Source organism: Triturus cristatus, chromosome 11 (assembly GCF_964204655.1).
Source record: "Triturus cristatus chromosome 11, aTriCri1.1, whole genome shotgun sequence".
NCBI classification, from domain to species: domain Eukaryota; kingdom Metazoa; phylum Chordata; class Amphibia; order Caudata; family Salamandridae; genus Triturus; species Triturus cristatus.
Window position 1 is genome coordinate 400,498,347 of NC_140594.1, and position 20,429 is coordinate 400,518,775.

At 45.5% G+C, this 20,429-nt stretch overlaps 1 protein-coding gene across 1 annotated transcript in view; it reads right to left on the reverse strand.

Moving 5' to 3' along the window:
- Positions 1 to 8,870: 8,870 nt before the first annotated feature.
- The window catches only part of LOC146784298 (interleukin-1 beta-like), a 35,818-nt gene continuing 24,259 nt past the window's right edge, over positions 8,871 to 20,429 (reverse strand). Inside the window, exons 2-7 of the mRNA XM_085635606.1 lie at positions 15,039 to 15,096; positions 14,376 to 14,424; positions 13,082 to 13,310; positions 11,958 to 12,137; positions 11,356 to 11,486; positions 8,871 to 9,832 (exon numbers count right to left, since the gene is read on the reverse strand). Of these exons, the coding sequence (XP_085491732.1) occupies positions 9,632 to 9,832; positions 11,356 to 11,486; positions 11,958 to 12,137; positions 13,082 to 13,310; positions 14,376 to 14,424; positions 15,039 to 15,085 (837 nt within the window). The 5' untranslated portion in view covers positions 15,086 to 15,096 and the 3' untranslated portion in view covers positions 8,871 to 9,631. The remainder of the gene's footprint in view (positions 9,833 to 11,355; positions 11,487 to 11,957; positions 12,138 to 13,081; positions 13,311 to 14,375; positions 14,425 to 15,038; positions 15,097 to 20,429) is intronic.

The window sequence follows — 20,429 nt, forward strand, 5'->3', positions numbered from 1 at the left end:
CACATAAATCCAGCCTATGCCAGTAGCAACATTCCACATAACTACACTTCACACCATGCCTCATAATACCATTCAACACAATTTTCACAGCGCACACTTCCACATCACACGAATTCAACTCTACACATTTCCATTCCACACCACATAATTCAACAACAAACTACATAATTCAAACCAACAACACAATTACACAACACTCCACATACATCCAATCTACACCACAAAATTCCACATCATGCTATGATATTTAACAGCACACCACATAAGTAAACTCCACTACATACCACTCCACAACACAAAATACCATTCCAGATAATCTCACTCCAAGACACACAATCCTACTCCATGACATACAATCCCACTCCACATGATTCAAGTACACTCAATAGCACACAATTACTATCCACATAATTACACTGCACACCATGCCACATTATTTCACTACACAGATCCAACTACACAACTAACAATGCCAATCCAAACCATATATGTCCACTTGACACCACACACATTCACTCCACTCGAAACCGAAAACGCATAGGTAAAATACATTGTCCTTTACAACGTCAATAGCTCTAACTCTCACAAATGCGAGACCAATTGCATTACAAATGCTTGTTTACCTTCCAATGCGTCCCAGCAGTTCCTGTTCCTGGAGCTACAAACCTTCTCCTGCCCCAGTCAGCTCTGTCCTGCCTCGTCACTTCTCAGAGGAGCAGTACCTGTGGAGAGTGGTCTCTCTGAGGGCCCCCACCCCCACCCTTGTTCCGGGCCTGGCTCTGACTGAAGAGAAACAATGTAAGTTGTTACTTTGTTTCTCTTCAGTCCTGTGTCATGGTGAGGAGCTCAGAGCAGGCTGCACACTGCAGCTGCTTTAGAGGAAGAGCCATACAGCTCTCTATAGATGAGCTGAGGGGCCTCCTTCACATACTGAAGACTGCCCCCCCCCCCCCACCGCGGGGGCTGAGGGACTGTTTGTTACGCCCCTGTTTTAAATTATGTTTACAGAGATCTGTAAGATGCAGCACTGCCATTAGGATGGCGTTGCAGCAATGTCGGAATTGAATACAATCACACCTCTAGGATCATAGAGCCAGAAGTACTATAAAACCAGTTCCAAAAAGTGGTCGCAATTTGCTAATCAACGTTTTGCAACCAGTCTTTAATTTCATGATGCAACCAATGTGGGGTCAAGAGAGCAGAATGACCTGCCTAATGAAAAATTATTAGGTTGGTTGCAATTTGCCAACCCTGTGATTGATTGCAAACATAAGAGGGAGCAGGCAGTGGTTTCTGGAACCAAAGTCTACTCCCCCGAGGCTGTTGACACAGTTTCCAAATGGGAATTCATCCTCCTTTGCAAATGAGTTACCATCTCCATTGTCAGTAACTGATCAGTGGAACAACTGATATATAGCGTGCCGAAACACAATTAGGAAAGAACATCCATTTCAAGCCCCTTCTTAATTGTGATTCACTATGGGTCGCTAAACTCATTTTGTGAGTTTCAAATGCGTTTTGAAATCACGAAGACAACATTGAAAACAAGCATTGTTCGAGAGGTTTTGTTTTTGTTCCAGAAAGCCAATAGGTCTTGGCAGTTCGAGAGCTATTGGCGTTGTAAATGACAATGGGACTTATTTATGAAAACTGGTGCATTGCTGCGACAAAACAGCGATGCAACAGTTTAATTGCGCCCTTCTTGCAACACGGTGGATGCGCCACATTTATTGTACAGCGCTCCATGTCGCAAAGTAAGACAGATAAGTCAGGAATCCTGATGTATCTGTTGGCACAAAAGTAATGCATTGCTGGAGTTGTGTCGCAAGCATGACGCAACTCCAGCAATGCGTGGGGAGGCCTATCTTTAATGTACTGCATCACCCTTACGCCTGCCATGAGGCAGGAGTAGGGCTTTGACGCAATGGCGTCCTAGAAGTGGACTATAGATTTCAATGCGCCACTTCTACGAGGCTTTGATGCGGGGGGAACGCCCACCCCGCATACATTATACCTGGCGCAGGTGTAATATGGTGTAGGAGTTTACAAAGTGACGCATCTGCCTAGATGCGTCACCTTGTAAATATGGCGCAATGTGGCATATTGTTTACGTCGCTGCTGCGTCACAAAAAGTGATGCAATGGTGGCGCAAAAGTGTTGCAATGGGCTCATAAATAAGCCCCAATGTCTTTTGGCTATGTGTTGTGGATGTATGTGGTGTTGAGTGGAATTATGTGGATTGGATTGCAATGGTTTGTTGTGGAATTGTGTGGTGGAATTATGAGGCAGAATTGTGTGGCAAGGTGTGCAGTATAAAGATAGTTTTAGGGAATTGAGTGTACTGGAATTATGTGAAATGGGATTGTGTGTCATGGAGTGTAATTATGAGGAATGGAATTGTGTGTTTGGGAGTGACATGCAGTGGAGTTGAATTATGTGGTGTGCTGTTGAATTTAATGGCATGGTAGGAATGTATTTAAAGAAATGGCCAATTGAATATATTTCAACATTTACTAACACTTAAGAACTAGATTCTGCATATTTTGCAACAGACAGATGGGAATTGATGTCGTAATACTGCTGTTTCTTCGTGTTTTTTACTTTTGTCTTAAAAATCGATCTTTGCAATTAAAATCGATATTATGTTATATTAGCAATGATTTGAATACCTCTGTGTTGGCATAAGGCTATATTAACCACAATATAGCACTATGCAAATATTTGTGAACATAACTTTGCCTTTCATTGGAAAGAGGAATATTTTTGGAAGGTAAATGTGAAGCAAGTGGAGAAATGGGAACATTTCTGGACTGTCCTGCTGCTAAACAAGGAGGGCTGGCATGTGTGCAAATGGGAAAAGACTGAACGCTCCAGATCTCAGAGTAAGGTCATCCCAAGGTGTAGAACAACATAGGAGCCTTGTTTGTACACTCGGTCTGAACAGTACATGTCCTGAAAAGAAATTCCTTCTACCTGTGCAACTTTCACTTTACTATACTATCTTTTGTCTAATAAATAAAAACGTTCTGAAGGAAACGTGGCCTATTTTAATGCTTAAAGTTTGCTTTTTATTATTGGTTGCCACCAAACTACTTCGGCTTATGTGCAGCCTATGGGACATTCTAAGATTACATTAGAAGCTTTTTGCTTTTTAATATCGACCTTCACGGTTTTACATGCCAAACTGCTGATAAAGGGATCGCATATCTTTTATATTTATGTATCATAATCCAGATGACCTTCATTTTAACAGTCAAAGCGGCTTTTTTCACAGTAGATAAATATTGAACTGCCATCGCTAATTATTTTTGCAATAGAAAACAAAATCTGCTTTTTATAGTCACTTGGCCCTCGTTGAAAAGATCGGATGCATTACATTAGCAACGCATTCGCTGCATGCTTTTATTCGAGCTGGTATTCACTCTGGTGAACTAAAAACGATAATTAGTGGTACAGTTATCTCATGGGGCATTTATGTGTACAAAAGACTGAAGCAAGAGGAGAGGATGGGGGAGTGTGCACCGTAAACTCAGTAGCAAGTAAACTTGCACACACATTTTGCCGTGGTCCAGATGGCTCACTTCCGCCTTCCACACCACCCACCGTCCTGGCTTCTAACCACATCTCACAACACAGAGAAGCATCGCAAAGAGGAAGAATACACGGAAGCCATATTTTTGCTCCTCATTTTTGCATGATGACATATGGTTTTCAGCGGAAGTGCAGGGATCGAAAAATCATAAACATTTTATTGACTTGAATAATCTACTCGACCTAATTGTAATGTACTTGACCAGTGAACTGGTCTCATTTTGTGCGATCCTAGGAAAATATTTTGCCTTATGGAGCCGCCTTTTTCATTATTGTCACATAAGAGTGCACCTTCAAATATGCAAGTTCACAATTTCTGCTGTACAAAAAAACGTTTTATTTACTAGACTAAATATTTGCTCCATGTATAACAAAAATTGAGCCAATATATATAAGGTACACATGATCCCTGGCTTGCCCTTTGGGTCAGATGCGTGACCATTTTTTGCGGTCACAAACGGAAAATCGGCCTGCTTGCAACAGCAAACAAGCATCTGCAATGCAATAGGTCTCGCATTTACGCAAGTTTGAGCTATTGGCATTGTGCCCCAGAAAGTGGTCGGCGGTGTGGTCCGGGTGGAATGCTTATAGAGGAGGGATCTGTGTGGCACCTGTACATACCCCTGAGGAAGAGGCGTTGTCCCCTTGACCCAGCTTAGGGTTACAGGATCGTTAATTCTGTAATGTGTATTAATTTGGTGAATGTCGCCACTGTGTTTATTGCATCTGATTTGTCTTGTCTGTTCAACATCTGTCAAACTGGTCGAACTGTTTAGTTTGTTTTTTCATTCTGCCTTAAATAATAAAAAGATATTTAAAAAAAAACAAAAAAACAATGCCAATAGCTGAAACTCTTGCAAATGCCAGACCCATTGCATTACAAATGCTTAACCCTCCTGCCACGTCTGCAGTAAGAGAAACTCATTAAAGAAAATAGTGCTTATAGACTAAAGAATACGTACCATGTAAGGGAAACATCCTTCACAATGAGGGCATTCCATCGCAATGCCTTTACATAGCGGGCATTACAACGCAAGTCGTTACAACGACTTGCACTGGATGGCGCTCTAACCTAACGAATAGTATGATTTACTATCCCAACACCTTCCCTACTGTATGTAGACTGGAGTTGGAATAGTAAATCATACTATTCCTAAGTCCAGAGCCCTCCAGCGCAAGCTGTTGTAACGACTTGCATTGTAACAAATGCGATGTAAATTACCGCTTTGTAAATGTATGCGTAGTAACGTCATACATTCACCATGCAACAACCGAAGTAAATGGGCCAGTCCTCATGGGAGGTTACAAATGAAGACAAGGATGTGCTAAGGAGGAACTAACAAGCCTAATAACGAATCAGAAGCCAGCATTTATGAAGGACAATGACATAAGCCAATGACAAATATTAGCGGAGAGTGGGCGGAACTTCAAGTACATACTCCAACACAGCATGGCTCACAGAGCAGCGCATGCGATGCCCAGGCTCGACCTAAAAAAGGTGGTGGCATGCACAAACACTATTTTGCGAGTAGGTGACTTGCAAAATAGTGTTTGCAAGTCGCTAATAGGAAGGGGCATGCCAAGGGCATCCCTTCCTAATAGCGAGTCAGAATGGCGTGTACCTTTGTTTTGCGACCGCATACACGGTTGCAAAACACTCAAAGTTTGCTGCATACTTCAAGTAGGTGGTAAGCCACTTGCAAACAGGAAGGGGTCCCCAGGGGACTCCTTCCCTTTTGTGAATGGGTGCGAAAAATAATTGAGAGCAGGCAGTGGTCCCAGGGACCACTGCTTGCCCTTAAAAAATTAAAATGTTCATTTTTTTTAAACGCATCCTGTTTTCCTTTAAGGAAAACGAGCTGCATTTGAAAAAAAAAGTTGCCTTATTGAAAAATCAAACAGTTTGCTGTCCCTAGCAGGCCACCATCCCTGTGTTTGCAGGCCATTCCCAATGGGTCGCCAATTGTGACCTGCCTCATGAATATTAATGAGGCAGGTCCCTTGCGACCCATTTGAGAATCCCAAACAGTGTCTCAGACACTGTTGTACGTTCCATTTTGCGAGTCGCAAATTATGAGGCGCAATTTGCGACTCGTAAAATGAAATGGTCATCCATCTGGCCCTTAGTTCACTAATAGCACTGAAATCTGGGCAGGAGCAGTAATAATTCCCAGTTCATGTTGGAAAACTCACTTTTCATATTATACTCATATTATAAGCATGATGTGGTAGTGCACTGTCATTTACAGATAGCATATTTTCAACTGAAATTGCCACAAAACGTTCCCACTAACATGTAGTTTCACTGATATTAGTGCATAAACAATGTTTGGAAATTGGGTTTCAGCAAAAATATTTAAAACGTGCACATCACCAAGTAAAGTGTTCTAATTTGTTTTGAGACTATATTATTTTTTTCACCACAGAATTACAAAAATGTGTCTGCCTAACTAGTGAAATATATTTGAACTGGTTGAACAGTTCACTTAGCTATTTCAGTGTTGTATTAGAAAAAAGCCTGACATCTTACAGCCTTTAATTTCACATGCTTTGCACAGTCCAATTGTAACACAGTTTACTTTTCAAAATCCTCTAACTTCAGTCACAGAAAGAAAAATAAATGTAGAATGACAAACTGACTTTTGACCTCTTTCTCTGAAAGCCAGCAAATTTGACAAGATAACAAGATTTAAAATCATCTTTATTGCTCTTTCACTTTGTGAGCAATAAAGATGCCTTTAAATCTTGTTATCTTGTCACATTTGCTCCACTTTCACAGACAGAGGTCAAAAGTCAGTTTGTCTTCCACAGACTGTAGAAGATTTTCAGCTGCCAGAAAGGGTGAGTGGTCCCTAAAAATAGCTCATCCTGACAATGCAAGTGGATTTTTCAAGCCCTGAAGTGCTATAGAAAGTTAAATTCATTCCCACACATCCGTGAGCTGTTGATTCAGGGAAAATGCATGCACTTAGACAGAAGTACGTTAGAAGTATGCCCCGGGTTGAAAGAAAGAAAACACTGCAATTTAACGCACGCATTCCCTAAAATATTGGAGAATGGAAAAGTTTACGTGTGTTCGGAAAGAAAAAGGACGAGGAAAAGAGCTGCACAAAAACATGCCATACCTCAGTTCAAATGAAAAAAAAAGAAGGGTAACAGAAACCGGATAGCACGTTGTGCAAATAAATACAAATGTCGCTTCCCGAGCGCTGAACAGCCATTGTAGATAAATTAATGGTGGATTTCGACAGAGGAGCACTGGTTCTCTTAAACAGAGGCCGGGGCTAGTGTTAGAGGTGGGTCTACTGAAACTGCATGGAGCACAGCCGACTGGAGGAGGACGGGCAAACATCTGGTAAGATGTGGGGCTTTATTTTAAGATCATAAATTTATAACATAATGTGTTCATCTGCCGTGAGCTTCTTTTAAATAAATGAACTAACAGTAATGATTATTTTTGTACTTTTAAATCAAAGACTCATAAAAATGCATGCAATGTAGAAAGAAGCACGTCACTTAAAGCACAGCGTGCAAAGTATACCCCGGGTCGAAAAAAATAACACTGCACTTTAACCTGCGCATTCACTAAAGGTTTGGAGAATGGAAACGTTTACATGCTTAGGTGGGGGGGGCAAATGGAAGGAATGAGGAAAAGAGCTGCCTCCACCACCCCGCCTCACCTCTAAGTCCACAGACTCGCAGCCTCCATATCAAACCTCTGACAGCAAGTACAAATAAAATAGGGACGGGGGAGGTGGTAAGCAAGGACAACGGGGGCGGGAGTAAAGGCAACATGACAAGGGTTACGCTTACGCTCAGAGCAGATCATAAATATGCGTAAAGGGAAGGAGAGCGGCAGCGGGCATGCAAGAAATTGAGCGGGAGCATTGAATAGCAAAAAAAATAAATATTGAAAAAATAGGTCCAACAAACAAAGGATACATAAAGCCGACAGTAAGGGTACATGTAACAGGGGCAGTCGCCATGAAAGTGAAAGCCCACCTAAAGGTGGGACAAAGAACAGCGTTTCACGAATAAAAAGAATGCAATTTTGAAAGGCACCCAAAACAACAAATGTAATGGGGTGAGTTTGACCTTTACCCAGCGGTATACAGCAGGCCTTGCAGAGCAGCGCATGCGCGCTACCTATAGACCCGACCTAAAAAACATTTTTGCATACACTTTGATTTTGCAAATCACGTGGGTTGACAGCTCAAAGTGGTTTCGTATATCTGGACTTGTCTTTTGTAATAGTTGATCTTCTAAGTTGTCCTCCATCATCATTATCCCTCCCCCTTTTGAGTCTTTCCCCGGAAGCGTCTGGAGATTCTAGTTAGCATCTTTACTACTCCATTTTGCGCACAACCAGCGCAGGAAGCGAAGCGATGCTGTTGGGGCTTGACAGGTCTAGATGTTAAACGTGCAATAGAGGAGGATTTGGGCTGTGTCTAACTGCAGAAATCATTCTTTCGTGAACGCTCTTTCCTTGTTTTTTTATTTTATTCTCTGCTTTCCACATTTCTTTTCTGCTGACCCCTCCTGTCCATCTTTCCTGTCCCCCTCACAATTTTGAGGTGGCTTTCTGTGATGTAACGTGCTATACAAGCAGCCAGTAAAACACATTCATCCACTATCAAAAAGCACACATCTTGTATAAATACATGTTCATATTTTATAAAGGAATTATAATCTGTCTGCAACCACCTCTGATTAGCATGTTGCACCTTTTGTGTTTAGTACGTATATACATGACCTGGATCTACTCAGGACTAACCCAGCAGCTTGAAGGGTCCTAGTTGGCCAAAACCACATAACAGCTAAAAAAGAAAACAAGCATTGACAAACATGCAATAGGCATTAAAAGTTTAAAAGTAATAAAAAGTAAAAATATGCTTGAGTAAGGCTGGAATGCATACGTTTGGAAACAAAAGTAAGTAAATATCTAGCTCAAAAATAAATTACAATTTTAAATTTTGAAAGCAGAGATTGTCCCACCAGTCTTGTCACTGACGTGGAATATTTTCCAGGTGGATGTGCTCATTTGCGCGAGCAAAATGACGTAATTCAAAGTAAAAAAAAAAAAAGAGGTCTAATATCAGTCCTTCCCCAAGACTCCCACAGGCCAAAAGGAGCTCATGTACCAGTGATGTCAAACACTGGGCCTTGGAACTGTTCACTCTTTAAGTACCCCTGAGAAGGGGAAGCAGACATCGTTAATTACCCTAGTATGTGCCATTTCAATGCTTCCACAGGAGAATCCATCAACTCATAACCACCGCTTGTATAGAAAATTTATTTATTAATTTTAAATAACTATAAATACAATATTAACAATAAATATATATTTTAAAAAGTATGTTACAAATACACAGATGAGGTCACTGCATGGGTCTCTATCATTACACATGTATGCATTACTTCTTTTTAATCTTCCAAATGTCGGTAATGTTGTCTTTGTTCACAGGAGACCGAGTTAGGAACCAGAAGTGGGCTTCAACAACACTCTCAGGTAGTCCAAACCTTGGAAATGTTTTTTTTGTTTAATTCCTTTGGAATCGGTGCTCATCACGTCACTTCTGGGCATGGATACAGAAGCGTAGCCAGTGAGTCTTTAGCCCTACTGGAAGGAAATGGCCCCTGGCTGCTGTTTCAATTGTAAATTACAGCAATAATCAGGGTTCAGTGAGTCCCTCAGGCCTCTGCGCCCTGGTGACACTGCACTTGCTACACCAATGGAATCTACACCCACGCAGAAATAAGTGTTTCTCGGATCTGAGACAAAAAATCTCAAATGGAAATGGGTGCACTATCCCATTTGATCTTAGAAATTCATAGAAAATACTGCAAAACCGGTCCCCGGAGTCGTATGTGTGACATACACGTGTGGGAACCTTTCCAGCCTCCGGAACATGACATGTACTTGGTACATACATAAACGCTGTCTTTCTCCAGAGTGTCTTACTGCTATCGGAACTGTCCGTGTCGCCGTCATTTGCTCTGTACTTAGTACATACGGTGAGGGTGTCGGTAGGGCAGCCTCTTATTCTTTAAAGAGCTTGAAGTTCTGGATGGTGCTTTGGCTCTGGCTCACTGTTACCAGTTCATTCGGGTTCCGAGACGTGCTGATGAACCACCCGGGGCATGAGGCTGACTCGAAAGAGCTACTTTTGGACTCATCCACCTTGAAGAAAAGGAAGCGCAGGAGATCGGTCTTGATGGAGGTCAAGATCCCACTCACTTCCTGTGGGGAGAAAAAGGGCATCAGATTAGATGGGCCTGGAGTAGAGAAGAGTGTCCTCTGATAACCTTGAAACAGTTCTGAGGGTTGCATCTATGGGTAATTGGTCCTTTAGTGTGTGGAGACCCGACTTTCAGGTGCAGAAGAGCAAGTGGCAGGATAGGTCTGTGCCACTAAAGAGGGACTTGGGCAAACGCAGATAAAGTGTCTACCTGAGGATGCTGTGGGAATTATAGGACACCTGAAGTGTGGGTCTTGCAGTAAAGGGGAGGTGCACCTCATATGTGAGTACGTCAAGGTGAGGTGGGGATCCTGGAGCGCCTGCAGAGTAGGCCTCGAGGGAAAGAAGAGGAGGGCCCCTGGCTCGTGGATGTCAAAGGATAGACATTAAAGTGCAGAAGGTGTTGTAGGTCCCTCAAAGTGGTCCACAAGGTTCAGAGTAGGCCTGGGTGTGAAATTCCACACTGCTCTGAGAAATTTTCCCGTGCCGCGTATAGCACGGAGTTACAAAAAACTCTGCAGAGCATTGTGGAGTTTTTTTCTCACTGGCAAGTTGGTGAGTACCAGTGAAGAAAATATGAATCCAGATTACCTCCTGCAAGAACCTTTCTGTTCGTGTTGAGGAAGCTACTGCTCGAGTAGAATATCTACTCAAGCGGCAGAAATAAGGAGCGCCCTCTTGCGCCGCATGTGGGGACAAACGCCTGGTGCTAAAAATCAGCACAAACAGCGCGACGTAACTCACTCTGCCGCTTGCTAAACTCTGCGTAGCGCAGTGGAGTTTTTTGGTCACTTCACGGAGTTCAGAGAAGGTCAAGTATCTGAAGGTAGCACTGAAGTTGGCTGAAGGGATGGGAGCTGATGAAATCCTGGCAACCACATTAAGGAGCGGAGAGTGGCCACATTGGAATTCTGGACCTCGGGATGAAGGGAGGGGATACAGGCAGCACAAGTGTGGACGTTAAGGGGATGCATAAAGGTATAAACCACCAGGTGCAGGTAAGATGCCTCCAATGTGGAACTCCAGCTGCAGAGGGCATTGGCAGGACCTTAAGTGTGGAGGACTTCTTGGTGCAGCGAGAACTGGGATGTGCGTAAGGGTGTCCCTTAAAATAGTGGGGGATCATGAGGGCTCCAAAAGATACGGCTTAAGGTGCAGGTAGAGCACAGGGTAGGGAAGACAATCTTTTGTTCTTGCCAAATATGAACAATACTCCTACTACACCAATTACAGACCTCCATAGCGCTCATGTCTTCTCTGACCTGAACAGATCTTTGTGACAGGTGAAGTCAGAGATGAAGCACTAGAAATTTGGATATCCGAATGTAGACAGAGGAAGATGAATTCTGAGCCTTGAATTACAAGGAGGCCTTGGGGGACACAAAGTCAGGTGTACATGGAAGGGGTGGGAACCTGAAGCAAGTGTAAGTGCATGGCACAACTGTGCAGGAGTATCGATAGATTCTTGCAGCGATAACTGCACACAGGCAAGAGTTTTTTGGAGCACCAGCCCCTTCCTGCTCACCTCCAAGCGTAGCTCAGGCGTCGTTCCAACCATCACACATGACAGGTAGAGCTGTTTTCCCACGATGCCCAAGGTAACAGGCCGCTTCTTGTCCCCAGAAGGTGAAGTGTAGAAAGACATGTTCAGCTTTACTGCAGAGGAGAGGAGAGGAGAGAGGGGTTAATAGCAAGGCCCTTTTGTAAAAATGGGCAGGGTGCCAGGTTATGACAGCACCGCCACGTATGAACTCCACATGACCCCCATGAGAATCAAAGAAGGCAAAAAAGCCATTGATATGCCAGAGTTCACACTGCAAATCATATTAAATATCCTTGAATCAAATTCATTTCTGTGAATCTAATGTCCCATTCCATTCTTTCACCTCATGAGTTATCTTAATAGCAGTTTGAGAAAGGCTCGCAGTTCCGGGGGTGCCAGCCCTCATCCATGGTTTCATAAATCTTTAAAGACCTGGCTCTTTGCCCTTTAACTTTCTTAAGAGGGTTGATACTGCCATCTCTCTGACAGTGGCACCATCTTAGCGCCTTGATGCCTTTGGGCAATTGTTCACGCTTTACAAGTTGGTCATTCATTCATTCATGCATCAAAGCACGGCTCCTCACCTTGACGTTCGACGTTAGGCCCCTGCAGGTGGAGGGCCACTAGCTGGGCCTGTCCAGAGAACTCATTCAGGGCGAGAGACTTGTTGTCAGTGTCAGTAATGCGCTGCACGGTGCTGGAGAAATACCGGTACACTGATTCAGCCATAAAAGTGTGCTCGAACGTCTGGATGGAAATGTCATCTGAAAAGAGGTGAGAAACAGACATGGTGAGTGCGAGGTCCCTGGAAAAGCAGTGGACCAGCAGCTGAGAAGAATCCTTCTGAGCCCGGTCCTCTTTGGAAATACAGTATTACAGATCAGGTTGAGGTGAAAAGGAGCCATGCAGCCTCTGAAGTGAGCCACTGCCTTGAAGCTGAAGAGTCCCCTCTTACAACACCTAGGCGCACCCTCATGTGGCAGGAAAGACCGCCCCCTTCTGGAATTCCTCTTCACATGTTCCTTAACCCTCGACAGAAGCCCCCCGAATGGAGATTTTTTTGGGGTGGAACTTTGCCCAGTTCAAACTTTGCAGATCCAATGATCCTGTATCGAGAAAACAACTGATTGCTAAGTATCTACTTACTATAGCACACAATTAATCAGTTTTGGATTACTGTTTTAGTTTATTATGGAGCACCAATCTGCACATTCTTTGTGACTTGGGGAAGACAATGTGTTGTCATGTCTACATCTACAAAGATGAGAGATCAAGTGATTTTGGGATCCACGCATGAGCACTTAAGGAACAGAGTATAATAAAGTATAACCCCTTTTACGAAAACATCCCTGAGCTCCTCCCTTGCAGCGAGGGGGTTGTAGCCCTCATCATGACTAAGCTTCATGTTGCGAGGAGGATTCCCAATGATGAAGGATGCCATCTCTGGTGGGTGAGGGAAACGTCATTTAAAGGGACGCCTTTTTCAAAGCCAGCCTTTGTCGATTCCCAGTTAATTTTATATAGACCAGAGGATTTTTTTTGTTTTACTTAACAGAGTGTGCCCACTTAAAAACGAACCCAGTTCTTGCTGTGATTTGAAAGTAGTCACATTCATTTTTAAGGCTAAAGAATACCTGTTGTACTAAATCTAATGAAGTAATCTAATCACAAATTACTCAATCACAATCTTTTACAGGTGACATCTCACCTTCCACCAGGATGCTGCCAAAGATCTCCAGCAGATCGCTGTCTCCGAAGTGACACCCGTCAGCGGCATTGAACACCCCTCGCCTCATCTTCTCCACCGCCACCACGACCACCACTGCTCTGCGGAAGGCGGAGGGCTCCTTCAGGTTGGTCACCTTCACCCTGATGGATGGCCTGCAGCTGGTGCGGTCCCCTGGACAGGAGCCCCAGCTGGCATCTACCTTTGAGGCCTGTGGGCACGAAGAAGAGTGAGACATAACTGACTGAGAAACAGGGCAGTGCACAGATGTGACATCACTGCAGGGTACAAGATTGGAAAGCATGCATGAAAATTGGTTACATTTGTTACACAAAAGTTGTCATTCGTTCACCAATGATATGTAGGGCACCAGTTTCCTCTCCTGTTGCTGAGTCTCAGTGGGCAAAGGGGGCGCTGGCACAGCCTGGTAGAGTCTTAGCAGTCTGGGAGCCTTAGGAGACTGGTAAGAGGGTGCGGGTGATACACTGACATGGCCCTTTGGTGTCATAGCATGTGCGTGACATAGTAACAGAGCCCATGGTTCTGTATGGCCCATGACGTCATACAGTGGTGAAACTTCCGGATAGGAGTACTAGAATGGCTTCAGCACAGGGTGCTGCTTCACTTGACAACAGGGGAAGCCCTATTACTGGGAAATAATCTTGCAACAACCATTTTGCCTCACTAAAAATTACATATTCGCAAAATGCCCCAGCGGAAAGGAAGGATGCCAGAAAATAAGAAAACTGTGCCTCACTCAAATATGGCTGATTGGGAATCGTGCCCCCACAATAAGCAAGTCCTCCACGCCTCCAAATAAGGCCAGGAAAGCATCTCTCAAACCAGGAGTGAGTTCACTCTCCCGATCTAGAGTGCACACTCCCGATATGGAGTGCACTCTCCCAATCGAGTGGAGTCAAGGGACTTATGATCACGCATGTTAAAGCCTTCATTCCTCTTCCTTCACCCTCTTGCATACTGACTTTAGGCTGTGATAGCAGATTTTGAAAGTGTGAAATAAAGAAGGCTTTTGTCTAGAGGGCATGAATGAACGAATAAATGAACTAAGGGATTCGTAAAGCCCGTCAGGTACTCAGAGGAGTGTTTCGAGGTACTCAAGAGTGTTGCGGTGCCAAAAGGCAACCTGGTGGGTGGCGAGGGTGATGCGTGTAAAATCCAGCACCCTTGCAGTAAAATAATCAGTTTGTAATCCTAGATTAATAATTAAAGTAAGCAATAAGCCCACAACATTTTAAGACACTGCCGAAACACTTACCATCATGTCACAGATACCGTCTGCTTCATAGAAGGTGTCATACGATTCACTGTAAATATATCAGAATGAGAAATATTAGTACTTTGTGTGATTTTTGCATATAATTTTCTATTGGAGCATGAATATATGCCATTATAACCCATATCAATAGTGGCAATTTTAGCAGCCGTGGAAGGATTTACAAACAAGGGTCCTAACAAGATTTGAGCGGTAACCTGGAGGTGATAGACGGTGCTCCATTGAAGGAACTGGACGTGCTACTGGGATCAGATCTCGAGACCCCCAGGGCAGAACTCTGCTGCATGTACATTGACCGAATCACCTATTTTATGGGGTTTGAATAAACCCTCTGAGTTATCTTACTGGCATGGGGGCCTGAGCTCTGCTGGTTACAAACAGATCTCTGCAGCTGGTGCTGTATGGCCCCAGGCTGCTTGACATACTTTTAAATGCACAGTTATTAGGTTTATGAGTTTATTTTCAACATTCGAATATATTTTCAAAATGTCCTATGCCATGGCATGTTCCTGCTCTAGTACCTGCCCATGGAAGTTCCAATGGTCTGCAACCTCCTCGCTATAGAGGTCTGTACCGACAGGGGAAGGTGACCGGGTACATGTGCATTACATAGTCAGGCACCAGAAGGTAAGGACACGTTAGTACCTGTAGCTCTCCATCAGCTCTGCGTCCATCTCCGGCACCAGCGACATTTTGGCGGTTCCTGCAGGTAAACAACATGAAACCGTAAAGATATGTTGATCCACTGACCAAACAAATAATGTCACCAGAAGTCCTTTTAACATGCATACACCCCCTCGATACCTTCATAACATGATAAAGGCTTGCATCTGCTGCACTAGATATGGTAAACCGCAGTCCTTCTACAGGTATAGCACCGTGGACATGGTGAAAAGACTGCTGTCCCCAAAAAGCTTTTGAAAATGGAAGCAGCGCCTGCTGCTGGGCTTAAAAACAAAAAGCACCACTGTACTGCAATGGGCTGCTTTGTCCTGCAGGACAATAACATTATCATTATTTAAAATACAGCCTTCTTGCAGGACTGGTAACTGCTCCACTCCCACAGGGTTAAATATAATAACTAGCATTAGAAAATTCAGTAGATTTATAGTTGGCAAGCATTCATTTCATTATTATTATAAACATGTAATAAGCATTAACAGTTTAAAAGTAATGAAAAAGTAAAAAATTATGTCCAACTTTGATGTGCCTAAATTTAGAACAATATTAATAACAACGACAAAAAAATACAACATATGAAATTAATAAAGAATTGAAAACGCTTGGACTGAAGTGGACTAATTTTTAGCAAACAAATGATGGACAGAATGCTGACAATGCAACCATTCTCCCAAAAGATCTGGGTTAAATCCATTGTTCGTTTGCCCACTACGCCACCCCAGTTTGGACCCGGCCATATGCAAATCAGTCTTGACCCTGTGCCTCATGGGAACAGTCCAGACAGAACTGCCAGGCCAGGTCCTCCCTGGACAGGAAACAAGCATCCTGGGACCGGTTTCAGGGTATATCACCCTTCTTCAGCCAGGCTAGCTTGAATCCAGTGGCAAAGTGAGCAAGGGACCCACGTCTGGGCAGCATATGACTGGGACCAAGGATGTTTGTTTCCAGTCCAGGGAGGACCTGGCCTGGCAGTTGGGGTTGGACTGTTCCCATTGGGGCGCAGGGTCAAGACTGATTTGCATATGGCTGGGTCCAAACTGGAATGGCATGGTGAGCAAAAAAACGATGGATTTAGGCCCAGATTTCTGTACTGGGGTGAATGTATGACATTGTTCTGTATTCTGTCCATCAATTGTTCTTTTCGCATTTGTCACCCCGAGTGGGACGGGTATGCCCAGAAGTGGGTCCCCTGCTCTCCAAAGCCACTGGAGTCAACCTATCCTGGCTGCTGAGGGCTGAAAGCCCGAAACCGGTCCTAGGATGCTTGTTTCCAGTCCAGGGAGGACATGGCCTAGCAATTCGGGCTGGACTGTTCCCATTGGGGTGCAGGGTCAAGACTGATTTGCATATGACTGGGTCCAAACTGGAATGGCATGGTAAGCAAAAAAACAATGGATTTAGGCCCAGATCTCTGTACTGGGGTGAATGTATGACATTGTTCTGCCTTCTGTCCATCAATAGTTCTTTTTGCATTGGTCACCCAGAGTGGGACGGGTATGCCCAGACGTGGGTCCCGTGCTCTCCATGCCACTGGAGTCAAGCTACCCTGGCTGATGAGGGCTGAAAGCCCGAAAGCGGTCTTAGGATGCTTGTTTCCAGTCCAGGGAGGACCTGGCCTGACAGTTCGGGCTGGACTGTTCCCATTGGGGCGCAGGGTCAAGACTGATTTGCATATGGCTGGGTCCAAACTGGAATGGCATGGTGAGAAAAAAACCGATAGATTTAGGCCCAGATCTCTGTACTGGAGTGAATGTATGACATTGTTCTGCATTCTGTCCATCAATTGTTCTTTTTGCAAGTGGACTAATTTTTAGGCAGATGTATACAAGCAAAATTGCGGAGGCCGCCCCTGAAGAGGGCAAAGAGGGCGGGCGCCATAATAGCCGCCGTGGACCCTTAAGGACCGGTCTAGGTGACTGCCTGGCGGTCACATCAAAGGGGATGTATCTCCGCACACTCCCAGGCATGGCCAAAAAGAGCACAGGTATTGGAGGTTTAAACTCCAAGACCCAACACCCCCGCCCCGTGCCAGGTTATATTGAAAATAAAGGAGACGCTTGCTAAGAGAGGCAATAGCCCATACAGTAGGGTGTGTTGGGCGGCTTCAAAATGTGAGTAACCCTTGCACATACCAATGGAGATCGAGATAGAATTATAAGCCTCTCTGCATGAATAAGAATATGGATTTCTGAGTTTTGGGTCGATACATATCAGCATGTTTTCCCTGGTGAAATGGTTTGGTATATGTAGATTTTTGAGACGCAAAACACTAAAATGTGCATGACTCCTAATTTCCCTGGTAAAAACCCATAATATGAGCTATTTATCACACTTTATACATTCCGAACACAGGGTCGCTTTTTGCAGTTTGTTAAAAGTGAAGGACTCGAGAAATGTGGCGTCCTCAAACATGCTCACTGCCCCTCTCTTAAAAAGAGGTACAGTGGTGCACATTAGGAGCGCGTGAAACCTCATACATCCAAGGTCGCACCCTTCAGAACGCTCGAAGCTCATCCCCTAAAAAAACAACACAAGTGGTCCAAGGTGAGCACTTAAGAAATACTGAGGTCTCAGTAAATCCAGATGTTTGTTACCCCCTCTGCCCTCTCTAAATGCAGGGAGCGGGGGTTTAAAAAGACGGTCTGGGAGGGGGCCATCAACGTTCATGTCTACTCTACCTTCCCAGACGCCACAGAATATGAATCCCTCATTTGCCGGTACTATTGGAAAAACACACATATCTAAAGTCGTGCACAATACTTACTGTGTGGACTTCTGCTGCTGACTGAAAACCAAGGGGTTGGAGTCTGCTGGTTCCGAAGGGCGCTCTCACTCACGCGCTCGTTTTTCGGAAGAGGGTCTGTGTGTCCACCTTTTCCTGAGAGAAAGGTGCTTTACCGACGGCCTGTCCGGGTCTGCTCTATTCTTGTCTCCTCTGCAGTGAGCCTGCGTGCGTGTGTTGTGTGCGCAACTAGCTTGAATCTGAGTCCCGCCACTCGCCCCTCCTGCTTATATTGTAAACCCAGGCCCGCAAGCCCTGGGAATTTCCTCCTGCTAGGGGCTGGAGCAGGAAGTGTTTACGCAAGGGAGGCGCTGCCCGGCAATGAACCCGGGTACAAGGGCAGTTTCAATATTAAAAGAAGTGGGAAGTGCGGTGAGAAGTGAAGCGTGTCGTCTCCGAAAGGGAGGGCCCCCAGGCTGCTCTCAGAAGAGTTTGCACAGTTCATCAAGGGTTCGGGCGGCTCCTATGGATAACCCAGGGGCGTAACACAGGCCCCCGCGGTGCGGGGGGGGGTGGGGGGGGCACGCTCCAGGGGCCCCCTCAGATGGCTGCGCCTGCAAGCAAGCCTCTTCAGTTTTCGCAAATAAAAAGGTGCTCCTGCGCGCACGGACTCCCCTAGTCCCCATAAAATAATCTGTGCACGCACGCCACGGTGACGGCCTCAGCTCTCCGAGTCTTCCCTCTCTTTCTATCTCGCTCCTCAGTTATTGAAAACCGAGACTTCAAGAAACGGGTATAGCAGAGGCCGCCCCCGAAGGGGGCTCAAGGGCCGGCGCCATAATGGCCGCCAGAGCCCGGCAAGGAACAAACCGGTTCTCGTCGGCGGGAAGCGCCGCAGGGCGAAACGCCCTCAGGCCCTCGCCCCCTCCCCCTTCCAATAACAATGGGGAGAAGAGGAAGAGGAGATATAAGGCGTCGCTCCCCCCTGCAGCAGCCCACTTGCATATCATGGGAGCTGGGGGAGCGCTGCCAACGGTTTTCGGATCCGTCTTGTTTCCGTCGCGACCTCGGGAGCAGCGAAGATGGACCCCGGCCGGCAAGAAGAACCAGTCACCGGGAGACGGACGGCGGCACGGGCTCCAGCCGCCGCTGGGGCCTGCAGGATCGGGGCAGAGTGGACTGAGGCGCGAGGCAGGAAGATGCGGGCATGACCCCAGCTCCCCGGGCAGCAGTCGAAGACGCTTTTGCTGCCGATAAGCAGTGTCAGGGTAAGGACTAAAGGTGGGGGAGTGGCGGCGTTGCAGGCCGATCACCCCGCGAGTTAGCATAATAGTACCTCCCTGACTGTCATAGCGTGCGAGAGAACGGAATGTTTGGTGAATTGTTCAAGCACCGGCTGGGTTACAGAGATGATGTGCAAGATATGTGCCCTACCTCAATTTACCCCGTTACAAACGCTCCTTTGCTGCGAGGGCTGAGACCCCTTGCAACTTAGAAAAGAGACCTTGTCCGGGCCATTGTCGTAAGCGTGGCGGCCCGGCAGCATACCTGGCCTCGGTTCGGCTACTTTGCAAAGTTAGCGGACGCGTGGGTTTACATAGTGCAATGGCAATGGTTTTTGTATTAAAGAGCCACTGCGGGGGCGAGGTTTCAGGCAGAAGAAGGCCAGAACAGTAGACCTTCCAGCGGAGGATACCAAAAAAAAAAAAAAAAAAGGGAAAGGGCACTGTTGCAACGTAACTTAAGAGGAGATGCGGCGTAGTGGCTAGAGCGGTTGACTACAGTTCAGAGCTGATCACTTAATCCCCTCCTGACTAAGAAAAATTGGGAAAACGTGTAGTAATGTCTTTCATGGCTTAAATTGCGGTACAAGCAAGATAGCACAATGAGGAAAACGTGAGAGTTATATCGCCTAGGAACATGGGTTCGATCTTAAGTAGGGGATGTTGGAAACATTTATATGCAGTGAGCTAACTGCTGCTTATGTATAGTACATCAAAAGGCTGGGGGCAGGTTTCATGAACTATTGATGGGGCATTCAGTCATCTCTTACCGCTCCTAAATTAACGCAGCGCCTTTGTTGTTCTGAGCCCCTCCTATGCAGTGGCGGGAAAAGGGCTTATGCAGCGGGGGAGCGGATGCTGTCCGTCGCCTCGACTGCCGACCTTGGTGCGGGAAACCAGAGTTCGACACTCGGGGTCGCGCCCACAGCCTGTGATTTAATGCGCTAACCGGCACGCATATAAATGGCGCCAATACCATCCGACGATTGAACTCACCCAACCCCCCTTCGTGCCTGAATGCGCACAGTAACCGGCGAGCATGTTAAAGCGCGCCACTACCTGAATAAACAGACAAATAATTAAACAAATAGATGGAAGAAGGGAAAAAGTTAGGATAAGCACTTTAGTGCACCGGCATCATTCCGAGCGCTCCGATCTGAAAGCTGTCCCCCCCCAATGCTAAATTTCGCGCCATAAGTGCGGAGGGCGCAGGAGTCGCGGGTACAGATGCAAGCTGTGGCTTTCACGCTTAGGCTCCTGATGATAAAAAAAAAAAAAAAAAAAAAAGTTGTCATGGATGAGGGCGGGCGTTCTTAACGCATTGAGGTTAGGTTTGGTGCTGCTGGCAGC